The sequence below is a fragment of the Mchenga conophoros genome, linkage group LG7, assembly GCF_057382185.1.
Source record: "Mchenga conophoros isolate Kocher_MC1m ecotype Shallow Benthic linkage group LG7, M_conophoros_male_GT1.1, whole genome shotgun sequence".
Lineage (NCBI taxonomy): Eukaryota > Metazoa > Chordata > Actinopteri > Cichliformes > Cichlidae > Mchenga > Mchenga conophoros.
The window spans coordinates 1,709,247-1,724,348 of record NC_140532.1 but is presented as its reverse complement, the minus strand read 5'-3'; the positions used below and the strand labels follow the sequence as shown (position 1 = coordinate 1,724,348).

At 41.6% G+C, this 15,102-nt stretch overlaps 1 protein-coding gene and 1 non-coding gene across 2 annotated transcripts; both read right to left on the bottom strand.

Annotated features, from left to right (window-relative positions):
• Nucleotides 1–303: 303 nt before the first annotated feature.
• Nucleotides 304–386, bottom strand: trnal-cag (transfer RNA leucine (anticodon CAG)). Its single transcript has one exon. It is a non-coding gene; the product is annotated as a tRNA-Leu (tRNA).
• A 2,604-nt stretch (nucleotides 387–2,990) lies between these two features.
• On the bottom strand, nucleotides 2,991–11,050 carry tgm2l (transglutaminase 2, like). The gene is made up of 15 exons (XM_085281452.1): nucleotides 10,916–11,050; nucleotides 10,272–10,442; nucleotides 9,236–9,466; nucleotides 8,930–9,048; nucleotides 6,687–6,815; nucleotides 6,363–6,540; nucleotides 6,042–6,183; nucleotides 5,845–5,948; nucleotides 5,348–5,490; nucleotides 5,123–5,222; nucleotides 4,886–5,031; nucleotides 4,679–4,808; nucleotides 4,409–4,569; nucleotides 3,950–4,086; nucleotides 2,991–3,501 (listed from the first exon to the last, which is right to left on the bottom strand). The coding sequence occupies exons 1-15, from the start codon at nucleotides 10,929–10,931 to the stop codon at nucleotides 3,318–3,320; spliced, it is 2,091 nt and encodes a 696-aa protein (XP_085137578.1). The 5' UTR covers nucleotides 10,932–11,050; the 3' UTR covers nucleotides 2,991–3,317.
• Nucleotides 11,051–15,102: the final 4,052 nt, after the last annotated feature.

Below are 15,102 nucleotides of genomic sequence, written 5' to 3'. Positions count from 1 at the left end.
TTGCAACTATTAAAGAATTACTGCATAAATAGACCAAAACAAGAAGCAAAGAAAAAAACATTAAAGCCAGAAATATTTTTCTCACTGATGATATAATGAGAAACAAAATCTCCATAAATTTATGTTAACTAAATTTTATTAATTAATTATTGAAATTCTTATCCTCTCCCTGGGAGACATGCCATCTATTTGAATATTATGTATTATAGTGTTTGTGGTGTAGTGAACATTGATTTTGAGCGTGTGGAAACAGTTTTAAACATGTAAAACATTTTTAGAAGTAACAATCAAACAAAAAGGTGATGTCAGAAGTGGGATTCGAACCCACGCCTCCAGGGGAGACTGCGACCTGAACGCAGCGCCTTAGACCGCTCGGCCATCCTGACTTATAATAGCACGTCAACAAAATCTGGTTAATATAGCTCTACATGCAGTTTTATTTTATTTTTAATTTTTTTGCTCAAATCATGTAAAGACTGAGCACGGAAACGTTTTTCTGTTTAGCGGAACATCGGTTCCGGTTTCCTCGCCTTCCCTCTGCTGGTGATTCTGGTTAATAAGCGTCTCACGGAATGACTCCACGTGACACAGGTTACACAGTCACCCTCTATCTATTACCTATACGGTTTCAGTTTTCTTTCCCATATTATTATAATCGTATTCTCTCCCATTTCAAGTTTATTTATTTATTTATTTTATTAACCTTTATTTAACCAGGAAGATCCCACTGAGATTAAAAACCTCTTTTTCAAGGGAGACCTGGCCAAGAGCAGCAGCAAGTGTCTCACAGTTACAGAAATTACTCAATTAAACACAGGCAGCAACAACACACATGCAAACATAAATGAAAAAAATAATGAATTAATTAATTAAAATTCAATAAAATTCTAATAAAAAATTTAAAAATCAGTTAAAATAACAAATTGATATAATTGAAACAGTTGCATGTTATGGGCTTGTCCTCAAGGATTCGTAATTTAGATTTAAAAACAATTAATGAAATGAATTCAGTCATTTTCCATTCTTTCTGCAGTTTGTTCCAAGCCGAGGGTGCTAAACGAACAAAAGCTCTTTTACCAAATTCAGTTCGGGCAAATGGAACAGAAAGCAACAAGTAACCATGCGGACGAAGAGAATACCGACCAGCATGTTTCATTGCAAGCAGGGAACATAGATAAGAAGGCAGCGACCCAAGTATCACCTTATATATAAAACTGTATAGATGAGAGTTCCTCAGACTTTCCAAAGCAGGCCATCCTACCTGAGAATAATGGATTGGATTTATATAGCGCTTTTCAAGGCGCTATATAGGCAAGGCACCCAAAGCGCTTTACAATGCCACTATCCGGTCGTTAAGTGATGACGTGATGAATCCTACTTCCGGGTCTAAAGTAGTCTGCGTTTAATATGGCTTTTGTGTTGTTAACATGTTTAATGTTATGTATTTTCTTCCATTTGATCTCAAAAAGCTCCTAAAACAGTCAGTGATCACTGTTGACCTCCCTCGGCTTTTATTACCACTAATCATTTATTGAAGCTCAGTTTTTAAAACCTTAGGATGTAACTACAGCCCAGCCCATGCAGCAGTATATGAATGACTAACCTCGTATTGTGGATGGATTATCTCAGTTGTTCTCCTGGCTGAAGTTTGGTCCTTTTACAGCATCCTGCCATGCGATTACATTTGTTCCTGACCACCGAGAACACTCACGTTAACTTTTATCCAGTGGAAAAAAAGTTAGCTTGTTTATATTATGCTAACATAGCTGTGTCGCTAGCGGTCACGTAGCACATCATTATATAGCAGCTAGCCCAACTTCAGTAACCCTACAAACGTCACTGCTGTTTAGTTTTCTGTCTTCATTTATGTTGGAAGTGATAGCAGAGCTGTACGTTTGAATTTGTTTCCAAAGCCCCGCAGTCTATGGGGCGCCGTTTGTAAAGTGAAATATGCTGAAATTAACGGCAACATTTTTCCACATTTAGCTCAAAACCTTACAAAAACATATTTTTTCGAGTAATTTTTTCCAACATTTAGTAAAATATTTGTAACTTTTCATCAAATGTTAAATATTAAATCTAAAAGTTAAATGTTAAATATAAATGTTAAAAGTTAAATCTAAATGTTAAATCTAAATGCTAAATGTTAAATCTAAATGTTTAGGCTAATATGCAAATTTATTGTACAGATCAACGGAAATACCAAAATAAAAGCTTCCCGAAATGCTCAGACCTCTACATTGGAGAGACCAAACAGCCACTTCACAAGCGCATGGCACAACACAGAAGAGCCACCTCCACAGGACAAGACTCAGCAGTCCATCTGCATCTAAAGGTCAAAGGTCACTCTTTCGAGGATGCCAATGTTCACATTTTGGACAGAGAGGACAGATGGTTTGAAAGAGGAGTGAAAGAAGCATCTATGTCCACTGTGAGCGACCATCTTTGAACAGAGGCGGGGTTTACGACACCAACTCTCTGCCATCTATAATCCAGTTTTGAGATCCCTTCCCAGACGCCTTAACGCCCACTCACATCCTGGGCCATCTGACCTCAGGAATTCACATGACAGGGTGGGGCCAGGTTTCACAATGAACACACCCGAAACTCTGGCTGATTGGGACCCACGCCCAGTTTCCCACCTTGGCTCAGGCGATTAGAGGATCATCAGGGGTCCTTTTGTCCCTCTGTGGGGGGAAACTCCTACTGGGTTTATATCTGGGACTCTCCACCATTTGACCTTAGAACTGAAGAAGCTTCTCGGATGAGAGGTGAAACGTCTTCAAGTAACTCAAAGAAGTCCAGACGCTTTTCTTTGCAAGCTCCTTTGACTACGATGACCTGGATGACTGAGAACCTTCACAGACATAAAGTAACTGGTAGAAAAAACTTCTGTATATGTTTTTATATATTGGCTGAAACACAAATATTATAAAAGTGCATTCATTTGAACTTTGTGATTACAAACAGTGAAAAAGAAACAAAAAAAATACAAACAACAACAGAATTTCCTTTATTAGAAACCTTTAAACTGTCGGCCAGGCGCCAAAATTCAGCAGAAAAACCAAACCGCAAAAGTCAAAGGCAAGAAATGAGACGCTAACGCAGTGAAGCCGAAACAAAATGCAAAATATGATAATGCAAAGTCAGAAATGTTCATACCTGGCACATAGTGGCTTCAAACTAATGCTTTATCATCATGTATTTGTGGACTTTCACAGGCTGATGTATGTGGAACATGTTTTATTCCACATACATGCGGATTGCTCGATGGCTCATCCGCTCACAGGACACGTCTCAGATTATTTAAAGGTTGCTTAATAAAATTCGGTAATTTCAGCAAAGATATTTCTGTACTTCTTGCGGACGACCACTGTGGTGACTCCCTTGACATCTTTCAGTCGGTCAGAGTCAAAGTCCACCAGCAGCTTCCTCACCCCAGTCCTCATGGGTGAGAAGGACACCACAATGGACACCGTCTGTCCTGGAGAAATGTCCCCACTGGAAGAGAAGATGCATCTTTATTTTGTTTTTTACTGACTTCTGTATTTGTGCCTCAGTGCCACATTAAAGTCATCAGGAATAACCTACAAGGGCAGTTTATTACAATCAAGCCACTGGTTCACACATGGAAAAATCCCTGTTCAAGGACTGGCCTTTGGACCAACTCTGTCCTGGCCCAGAAAAACTGTATTATTACACTGAGGGATCCAAATGACCACAGCGAGTCCCTACTGCGCTAGGCAGATTGTAAAATACTGATACTTTTAAGTGATTGAGAGGGCTGCTATAAGTATATACTTATAGTCTCTATGTAACAACGCCCACCCACGCACTCATTTATCCCACATTTTCCCAATGTTGGACCCATTGCCTCATTCTTCATACACGCGACAAGCTTTGCTTTGTGGGCTAAACTTTTGTTCTAAACAGCAGACCCATTACTTACCTAACATGGATCTTAGTGGAAGAGAGTAGGCCTGCGCCCTCCACAGTGAACACACCTCCTTTCAGTGGAACTGGTAAGGGATTGGTGAAGGAGATGGAAGCTTTTACTTGTTCACGAACAAAAGCCTTCCCAGCAACCTGGAGAAAGAGGAGACCGCTCTGTGTTCTAGAACGTCTGAAACTGAATGTCTACAAGGCTGCGAATCAACTGCATTCACAAAGAGTTTTTACTGGAATACTGATTTTCCAAAGTCTTCCTCTGACGTGTCCCCTCCACACAATAATAACTGAAAAGACTCAAACCAACACTGAAACTAGTAAAAACTAAAGTGAAAGATTTTCAAACAAAAAAACCTGAACTGGGACAAACAAACCAGCTCTGACTTACAAACAAAAAGTTAAAACGTGTTAGAAAATATAAAACTATAATAACCCAGGTGACCTCTACAGGTGTTCCCACCTGTATGAAGACGTCAGGTCTGCTGAGTGGGATGTCAGTCACAGTCAGGAGGGGCTCGTTCTCGCCTGGAGCCTCTACGAATGCTTTCACCCTGATCAGATGATCGTCTGAGACACACTGGGCATAGTCATCGTAGCGCAGACGCAGCACTTCCTGCTGAGCTGGTAACACACAAACACACAGCATCAAACAGCATCCAGCTCTTACAGAATTACAAGAGCAGCTGAGATGTTACTTTGTAACATGTCAGAGCTCATCTAGGCTGCTGACCTTTGTGAGCAGGCACCATCACAGTGGTGGTCTGCTTCTGGCAGTTCCCCCGATAGAGAGAGCTGTAAGTAACAGCCGTAGCCAGCATGGTCAGCTGGACGTGAGCATCCTGGTCTCCTTCATTCTTCACCTACTGACAGAAAGACTGTGTCATGAATTCAGGTTTAGTTCATCCACTCATTTAGCTGCAGTGTGAATAGTCCATACCTCAATAATCACATCAAAGTCTGTCCCAAACACAGGCTTGGCGTGCTTGATGGACAGCTGCAGTCGTCCTGGTTCTGAGCTGTCACTGAGGACGTCTGTCACCCGACGCCCCGCCTTCTCGTACACTTCTCTCTCCTTCTTGGATCCTGTGGAGAAGAGAGTTTTCATGAAGAACTGCCATGAACTCATGTAAACGTTATTTATATGCTCCTGCGTGTGTTCTGCTTTCCAACTAACCTTCAGGATATTTGTATTGCACAGTGACGTCGTCTCTGAAGTCCCCATAAACACTTTTGGTGCTGATGTTCCTACCCACAGTGGTCTGGTCCACTCTGATCTGTGGAAGTCGGAGAGACCATTAGAAATGATTATCTGTTATAAAAACGTGTGTGTGTGTGTGTGTGTGTGTGGTTACTGCTTTATGAGTTGGAAGATAGAAAAACTGACAAAAACAACACATACTTTTCTCCGTTGGCCATTTCTCTGAACGATCCAGTGGATGATGTCAGCGTTCACCTCTGCAAACACAAACGGAGCATCGTACTTCACTCCCAGATTTCCCTCCCTGACGGCCGTCACAGGGCACGGACCACAGCAGAAAACCCCTGAAGCACAAACGTCCATTTATTTAAAAGCATTTCCTGCATCAGTAGAGAATCACTAAGTGACATCAAAACACTTTTAACAATTATTATTCAGTTTGATGACCACCCAAGTCCACCTGGAACTAAGTTTTGACACTCAGGAAACAACGGTGGGACTTTTCTGAACTAAATAAGGTTTTGAAAAGTATTTTTTTCAAGTGGAAGTCAAACTATCAACATCTTTGTTTTAGCTCTAAAGAAAGGCAGCGGTGACAATCCTCACAGCCGTTCATAACGATGAAATACAGAAATGAGTTTACACAGAAAAGTACCAGAAAAACATGTGGACTAAAACAGCAAACGTTAGGACCGTACCATCGCTGAGTTCTTGAGGGGTGGGATCTAAAACCTGCCAGCCATCATTTCCTTTGGGGAGATCATCTCTCCTCATCCAAGACTCCACCCAACAGTGGAAATTCCTAAAACCGTGAGGACGGAAAACGTATCACCTCCCGTTAGATAATGCCATATTTGTGTATTTTTTCTGATCGTAGGCGTTCCTGTGATCCTACCAGCTGCTGTCTCTCCCTCCTCTGCTCTCCAGTGGTTGCAGGTTTTCATCCAACAGGAAGTCTATAGAGAGGTTTCCATCGACATCATGAGCTGAAGAGAAGTTGGTGATGAGGCGTGTTGGGATTCCCAGACAGCGCAGCACTGTGAAAAGATCACACGCTCCAACTGAGACAAAGGATTTGTTTCTACATCTGATGTTGTGAATGTGTTTGTGCTGAAGATCTGGAACAATGGAAGTAGTTTAAATGACAACTGCTACAGAAGGGATGCTTTTAAAGGAATGATTTAGCTATCCTTGAATGCAGGGAAGTCTGTGTTACCTGTACATGCAACAGCAGCAAACACCCAGCACTGGCCATATTTCACTGCTCTGACCCCAGCTTTGCTCCACTGACGGAGGATCGGTGCGCTGCCGGTCCACCGGTACGGTGCAACTCCATCAGAGTACGGCTCAGTCCAGCGCCCAGTCAGCACTCCTCTGTCATCATTAGAGTTCACCTGCAAGAGTTCACCTATCAGACTCAGGATCGCTGCTGTGGCATTCATGAGCTGCAGATCATGTTCATCATGTGCTCACACAAATGAAACCAAATGTTTTCCAGCCGTTAACATTATTTTCAGCCGAAGCCAGAAATGCTTCTCACCATTGCAGTGATGATCCTGCTGACGTAGACGGGGTCAAATCTCTGCTCAATGTCCATCTGTGAGTCTCGCAGAGCATCGTTGGAGTTATTCAGGACTTCAAAACAGATGTCCATCACATAGTCCTCAAACTGCAGGAGAAGGAGAACGCCAGTGAGAGAGGCCATAGAAGAGCGCCTAAAAACAGGAAAGAGATTTCCTGAAGAACCTTTTTCTAAATACTAAATGTTTCCCATCGGCTGCCCAGTGTGTGCAGTAGGGGAAATAAGTTTTGGATTCTGTGCTGATGACTTTTGATCCTCAAGAAGATTATAACTTAGTACTTGGTGAAGAAACCCTTTCTGACAACCGCACATGTCAGGGGGGATTTTGGTCCACCCCTCTTAACAGAAACACTCCTTCAGGTTTATTGGCTGCTCCTTAGCAACTCAAGGCTTCAGCTCCCTCCACAGATTCGTATTATTTCCCCCACTGTACGTGTGCATCTGTTACACCCACAGTCTGCCTGTTAGTCATCCTCTCTGCCCTCGCAGCTACCTGTGAATGGGTGAGCCTTTGTTTGTGTGGTCTGGTTACATTCTGACACATCGCATCCAGATGTTTCCTCCAGACAACTGACAGATTTTCAGATCCAGCCAAAGCCTGAGAGTCTCTGCCACACTGCTGTGACAGTTCACACCAGCCCCCTGTGGTAGGACTCGACTTAAGCGGTCAAAGAACTGCAGGAGACTGATGCTGTCCAGTGTAGCAAGTGATTTATTTTGTGACCCAAACAATATTTACAAAGAAACAAATAAGAAACTCAACTCTATAATTAACTCAGTTCAAATAAACATAACTGAACTTAAATCAGTGGAAATTAAGGTCAGACTGCACACAGCTACACTGACCTGGACCTTTCTCTTGAAACACCTGAGTTCTTCTGCTTAAATCGTCCACTTAACCAAACACTTTCTCCTCTGGACTATTCCATTCAGTAGGTAAGATGAACATGATTATATTCAAACCTCTACTGCTCCTCTTTACTGGCAACATAAACTCTATTGCTGTAATCAATACATATTACAACAATAAATCCATTTCTTCATAAACCCTCTAAAACCAACTTTATTAAATTATAAGAGTTCTTCCCCTTCTGCACTTGGTCTCTTCCTGTGACCTCAGATGAACCCAGAAGCTATAAAGCAGGAAGTAAAACTACATTTCCTTCTTTTGTTTCTGGAAGACAGGTAGGTAAGGTAAGTCAGGATACATATGATGGGTCTATCGGTAGTGTTTGATTGGGTCCCGGCTCACTATGGGGTTAAGGGGGAATGAAGCAGCGGACAGGTTAGCAAAGGCAGCCACTAATCATGAGATAGTTGATCTGGTGGTGAATTTTGGTCAGGAGGAAGTAAAGAGTATTATTAAGCTCGAAATGAGGGGTAGATGGCAGAAACAGTGGGACGAAGACAGGAGGGGAAGGTGGTTATATAAAATTCAAAGGGGGGTGGGAGTGAGGAGATCCACAAGAAGGAGTAGGCGAGAGGAGGAGGTGGTGTCAAGACTGAGATTTGGGCATATGGGTTTGAATTCCACACCGTTCTTGATAGGGAAGCATGCCTCAGGGAAATGTGATTCTTGTGGAGCGGATGAAACTTTGGAGCATGTTGTTTTGCAGTGTCGGAAATATACGGTAGAGAGGAGACGGTTGGTCCGAAATCTCAGTAGCATTGATATGAAACTTGATGTTGTAGGGTTACTACAGAGGGAGGCGGGGGATAAGTGTTATCAGGCATTGTTTCAGTTTTTGAGAGAAGTAAGGTTGTTTGGGAGGATATGAAGTGTTTTTTTTGTTGTTGTTTTGAGCATGATTTCTGTCCACACTCCATAGCAGTGGTGGCGGTAATGCACCATGCAGTTGTTTGCCAACCGCCAATAACACGTAAAAGAAGAAGAAGGTAAGTTGTAAACAATACAAATTAACAGTTGAAATGAAGAACATGTTAACTTAACAAACTTGTAGGGATTAATTTAAACTAAGATGTTATATTATATAATCTGTAAAAGTGCAAAACATAAACAAACCCAGGATAGTAGATGTTTGCCTGTTGCAGACTACGTGTGAAATATGGTTAAATCAAAACAAGAATGTTAACTAAGAATATAGACAAATGGTCTTCTCGCCCGCTTTGTCACACCCCACTGGGCTGACAGACACAGATGTATTCAGCACAGTCACACTTTAAATGTTTGTGTGTGTTACCTGTCCATAATTCCAGTGAATGCTTTTGATGTATTCCCAGGTCCCCATGTAGATTATTCCTTCTTCGTTCATGATGTACTCCTGAAGCTGAGTCTCGTCAGGCAGATACACCACATCATCTGGTAAACGCATAAAGACCACGACAGTGTTGCTAATATGAAATCTTCAGTTGTAATCTGATCATTTTGCTTATTGTGGAATTTAATTCATCGTAATCGCAGAAAAAGCAAATGAAACTCAGAGTGTGTCAGTGGCTTCAGTCTGACCTGCTGAAGCAATCAGACACACAGAGAGCGCACGCTTTACCTTTGCACCAGGGGTTATAGAGCAGGTGGAAACTCATTTTGTCCTTTTTCTCTAAAACGCGTCCGTCCGGTGACATCAGCAGCACAGCCAGACTGTACTGGCCAATGATAGCATCTGCTGGACTGTGCAGAGTCAGCAGCATTTCATCTTGTGCTCCCTGCTGGTTAAACCACCACTTGTCCCCAGCTCCATGCACCTTCTGAACCTTGATCTCCACCTCGTCTCTCTTACCTGGTGAAACAAACAAAGCCTTCTGGGTCAGAAACAACAGCATGTATGGAACAGGTGTTCAGCTTTACACAGCAAGTGATGGTTATAAATCTGAACTGTTTTAATGATCAGGAGGAGTTCAGTGTTGGGGATCAATAGACTTATGTCTGTGAAGGTTCTCAGTCATCCAGCTCATCGTAGTCAAAGGAGCTTGCAAAGTGTCTGGACTTTAAGTTGCTTGAAGACGTTTCACCTCATCAGGGGGTCCTTTTGTCCCTCTGTGGGGGGGAAACTCCCACTAGGTTTATATCTGGGACTCTCCACCATTTGACCTTAGAACTGAAGAAGCTTCTCGGATGAGAGGTGAAATGTCTTCAAGCAACTTAAAGAAGTCCAGACGCTTTTCCTTGCAAGCTCCTTTGACGATCAATAGACTTGTGTAGACCCAGTTTTGCTACATATAAAACTTAAATTTAAGGTAAAAGTACAGTCTATTGTACACACAATATTTACTAACAATCAGTGTTTGTATAAGATTTCTTCTTTTACAAAGGTACAAACAAGCTGTGTATAACTGTATAAATATACATTAAAACCAATATTGTAACTTGTTATGTAATTAAGTCAATTTGTAGTTGAAATTGAGACGGCATAAGGAAGGACGTACGAACTGATACTGACTTATTAATGAGTTACAGTTCTTATAAGGTGCTGACTGACTAAAGAAATCTTCCAAAACAAGATGCTTTCTTTGCAATGTTCCCCAGAAGACTTGAGTTTAATCTTTTCTATCTTTACAGCTCCTTCCTGGTCAGCCTGTACTCACCGAGGTGCAGGACTAGATCCAAGTGGTGTTTGGGGGGCAAAGAGCCATTACACTGCACAGTGATGGAGAAGGGCTGACCCCTACGGACAATCAAGCGCTTCTGATCGATCTCCCTGGTGCGGTGTGCCGAGTTGTTCTCACGACTTCTCAGATCCACATCACTAATCAAACCTAAGACAAACAGCAGAAGGTTTGGACATCGGTCATGCACTGATATCAGGCTTATAGAGGTTTCTGTCATATCGCCAAATAACACATTTACAGACTTGGGAGTTTCAGCTTTTTTTAAGCTGCGACATTGCTAAGAGTCAAGTCCATGATCATAGTCAAGATGTACGTCGGCTGTGCTGCTCTGCCTATGATTTTTCCAACTGTTGATTTTTCTTCCCTTTAAATCAGATTATTGACAAAGTATTAACTTTGCATAATCTGCAAAATTACACGTATTTGTTCTCAATGCATAGCTGCCTTCCTTCCTGTCCTAGTTTTGCTCAAAAGCTGTGAAAGCCTTCGGTGGGGACCCAGGACGAGTCCTGTAGCACCCAAATGCTGATTCACCCGTCAGCACATTTCTCACACATTAAAATCCAAACTAATTTTGTACTAGCAGTAATAGCTGCAGTCAGCAGCAGACGTTCACTTGCCTTTGTGGTTGGCCATTGTGAATATCTGCTCCAAATGTCTTCACGCTGTCTCAGATTCGTGCTCGATGTCCACCAGGCTCATGTATTTATGCTCTAGAGAGGACTTCCCACTTATCTGACACACACTCACCCCCCAAACACTCGGTCATGCTGCTTCTCCTCCCTCTGTGACCTCTCACATACCAAAAATTACACTCCTCTGTGGGTGTAGGCATGAGTGAAAGCTTCAGAGGCTCTTTATTATCTCTCTTGAGTCTTTAGTCATTGTAACAAATAGAATGAAATCAAGAGAAAAACAAGAATATAAACTTCATTCTGCACATTTATAAAGAAATAGCGACTCACGTCGACCAAAGCGCTGAACAAACACAACGGAAAAACAAAACCCATCAAATACCAATCAGAGTGGGCTGAATTATAACACCATGCAAAGAAAGCAGAAGCCAAAGCAGATGAGAAAGAAATCTGGTGCTAAACAAAGCTCATGAAATTACAGAATATATCGAAGCTGTCAGAGATATTAGGTCTTAACCAAATATAGGCCCAGTGACCCCAAAGTGACACCAGAACAAAGGTGGTCAGGATCACGTGCCCACTGGTCTGGATACACGTCTTTAAAAAGATGTCAAATCATGCACTCGTACAGGCGAACTTGTAAGTTGCGCTTTATCTTAACGTTTCTTACTCTGTGATCTGAAGTTGAGCTGAAGCAGGAAGGTCAAAGTTGGGTCAAAGAGTCACAAAGTTGAGGTCAGTTTGCCCTTCTTGAATTACTAAATACAACTTTAGTCATCTAGCAAATGTCCACACCCAGATTATTCAAGAGCAGGGTGTCTGTGACTCTGAACAGTTATCTCTATCTAACCCATACACCAAATGTCAGCACCTCTGCAACACTGACACGCTCGGACTGCTGAATTTTAATGTTCAAGTAAAGCTGAAAAATAGCTTTAAGCTTCATGCTGCTGTCCTAAAAAACAGGAAACCACTATTTATAGTCATTCTAACGTATTTTAGCTACACATGACCTTTTGCCTTATTCTATGTAGGATTTAATTTAGTGACTTAAGTACACTGAGTCAAGTAGATAGTTGTGATAAGCTCCCTGAATTAGATAAGCGAATAACACTATGTAAGGATGGAGTCATGTCAGAATAACCACAAAGAATATATAGTGAGGACTAAATTTAGACTTTAAAGTTATAATATCTGATGCTTTTGGACAAACTGAAAACAGACTGAAATCATATAAAGTTACGGAAAAGGTGAGAAAATAACTCATGCACATCTGTACACATATAAATCCAATGTTATTGCTGATGCTAAATCTTCCGGTGTTCTTTGAGTGGTCAGTAAGTTGTAATTGGTGCAGGCTGGTGGATGACCTCTATGAGAGGGAACGTATGCTTTGAGCTGCTGATGTAAACTAGAAAGAGACAGCATCACTCTGACGAGGACTGATTCAGAAGCACTTATGTTGCAACGTGTTTGTAAAGCCAGACAGTCAGATTTCTCTTTTAGAGCCACATCAGAACCGGCTCTTTTGCTGTCACAACAACACGACGGTTTCCTCACACTGAGCTTTTCCCGTCAGCCTGCTGAAACAGTGAGGCACACATCCAGAAATCTTGAATGAGTTCAACACGTAGTTGAAGGAGGTTAAGAAGAGTCATTTGTGTTTCGGGGGTTTCTGCAGTTACATTTTGTAGAGTCAGTAAAGGTGCTGGAAAACGTGGACCCCGTCCTAATCTGCTGATGTAAAACAGTCTCTGTGACTTTGGTTTGAAGAAACTGAATGTGTTGGTGCAACTGGAGCTCTTCCTGCATTGTGTTAGATTTCTCAGTGCCCACCGAGTGTCTGTGCCTGATAATGAGGTCTGTGACAGACTGAGAGCACTGACAAAGCAAACACAATGAACACAGTGCAAAAAATAGCCTGAGGTGTCACTACTGTGTTAGAAGGATGACGCACAATGGGAATTAGTTTTTTGTAAACTACACACACTTACACACTTTCACTAACACTTATACAGTATTGATATTCAGTACTGAGTCAGTTAAACGTGTACGGCCACTTGACTCATTCATTTATGCCCGGCTCCATCTCATTTACAGCTGAAAGAGGCAAATTTGATGGAAATATCACCAGGACATATCAAAATTTGATCTGAAATCTGTTGTGGTTTCAGCAGCACCTGGTAGTCCAGACTGGGTCGTCATTTTGCTGAGTGGAGCCAAAAAACAGCAGAAAATCCACTTCTTAGATTTAATATGTTTGAATGGACTTTTTCATGAGTTCTCCACCAGTTTAGAAGTTTTATCTCTTTAATGGAATTACAAGGGCGCTGGCCTCATCTGACCTTGAAGCTTCTTGCCACTAAACTTCATCCTACTCCTTTTCGAGCGCACACATTGTGTAGACATAGAGATATACATGAAAACTTGATGTTGTTTAAAGTTTTAGTTTGTTTTTTTTGTTTTCTTCTTTTCTCTTGTTATTTCACTTATATTTGCATGTTCAAAATAAAATTCTATCTATCTCTATCTCACTCATTGCCTGATTACCTCTGAGCCTCTGACCATGTACGCCCGTTCCTGTAAATTTAAAGCAGTTTATGGAATATTTCTCTTACAGCGCTTGGATTAACGCTTAGATTCTGCACTGCAATCGCATTTTAATTGTTTGATGTAATATCCACAGCGATGGTGAACAGAAGCAAAATCCAGACTGAGTTACAGGAAGACATTGTTTGTCTGATGCTGAACTGAGGAATGCTGGGATGGTCATGTTCGGGAAACCAAGGTCTTTAACTGACCTCAGTGTCCTGATCGCACCAAAGTGTTATCAGAGTGACACACTGGTCTTTCACCCAATTTCAGCACAATTCTGTGGAAAACCCCCACTGCTAAAAAGTTTAAAAAATCTTTTAGATCAGTTTAACTTTTATTCAAAGGACAAATTACGACGTTTATTAATACACTGATGCTTTTAAAGAAAAAAGTCTCCTAGATATAATTTGTCCTTTTTCAAATATACAGTACGTACACAGTACATTCCCTGCTTCATGAAGTATTTCTCTAAGATGAGTCTGAGACAGAAGATGTTCTGGCGTGAGCATCAAAGTGCATGCAAATGAAACTTTAAACGAAACTGTGAAAATGTGTGATGGGAAGAAACCCAGAATAGACGAGATTTGAGCTGAGGTTGTGTGGAGTGACTGCAGACAGCTGGATATTTCAGGAAGTGATGTTTCCACAGATGGTTTCCGTAGAGTTGATACTAGCAGGAAAACACCAAGGAGGATCTCAAACATGAAGAGAACTGTAGGTAAGTGCTTTGGGAAATGGGAAATTACAACAACATCAAACTACTATAACAGAGTCTGCACACGAACATGACATTAGTTATGCTGTAAAGCTAGATGATTGAGCTGGTCCTTAAATATACAAGATGGAAGGTGAGTGGATGAAGTGCAGGTCAGGGAGTCAGCTGGTGAGAGAACACAGCTCTGCGGACCTTACAGGGAATAAAAGATCTACCTGCTTTCACACAACAGAAGAGAAGCTGAGGGAGAGGACAGAGACGAGAAGCAGGGGGGTAAATCCGGTTGTTCAGTCTGACGTCACTAGCCGTGTCTGGGTCTAAACTCCGCTGCAGGTCCATATATCAAACGATCACTATGGCATTACTGAGAGTTGAAAAACTGTCTAAAGTCTTTCATCTTTAATAAAATGATCAGCGTTCTGCTCTACCAGGTGTAAGAATTGAGTTTAACATCCAGGCATCCATGAAAACGGAATTTATGACATTTAACGGAGTTAGAAGTTAGCAGGAAGTTAGCTTGCTAGCTTCTATCTAAATACAATATAGCATGTCCTGACTGCGGGGTTTTGGAAACAAATTAAAACGTACAGCTCTGTTATCACTTCCAGCATAAATGAAGACAGAAAACTAAACAGCAGTGACGTTTGTAGGGTTACTGAAGTTGGGCTAGCTGGTATATAATGATGTGCTAGGTGACCGCTAGCGACACAGCTATGTTAGCATAATATAAACAAGCTAACTTTTTTTCCACTGGATAAAAGTTAACGTGAGTGTTCTCGGTGGTCAGGAACAAATGTAATCGCATGGCAGGATGCTGTAAAAGGACCAAACTTCAGCCAGGAGAACAACTGAGATAATCCAT

Excerpts from the sequence above, each read along its gene's own strand:
- tgm2l (XM_085281452.1), bottom strand. Across the intron at positions 5,223-5,347 it reads GAAATGGCCAACGGAGAAAA|ATCAGAGTGGACCAGACCAC; the intron begins GTATGTGTTGTT and ends CGACTTCCACAG. Across the intron at positions 5,032-5,122 it reads GCAATACAAATATCCTGAAG|GATCCAAGAAGGAGAGAGAA; the intron begins GTTAGTTGGAAA and ends TCTTCTCCACAG.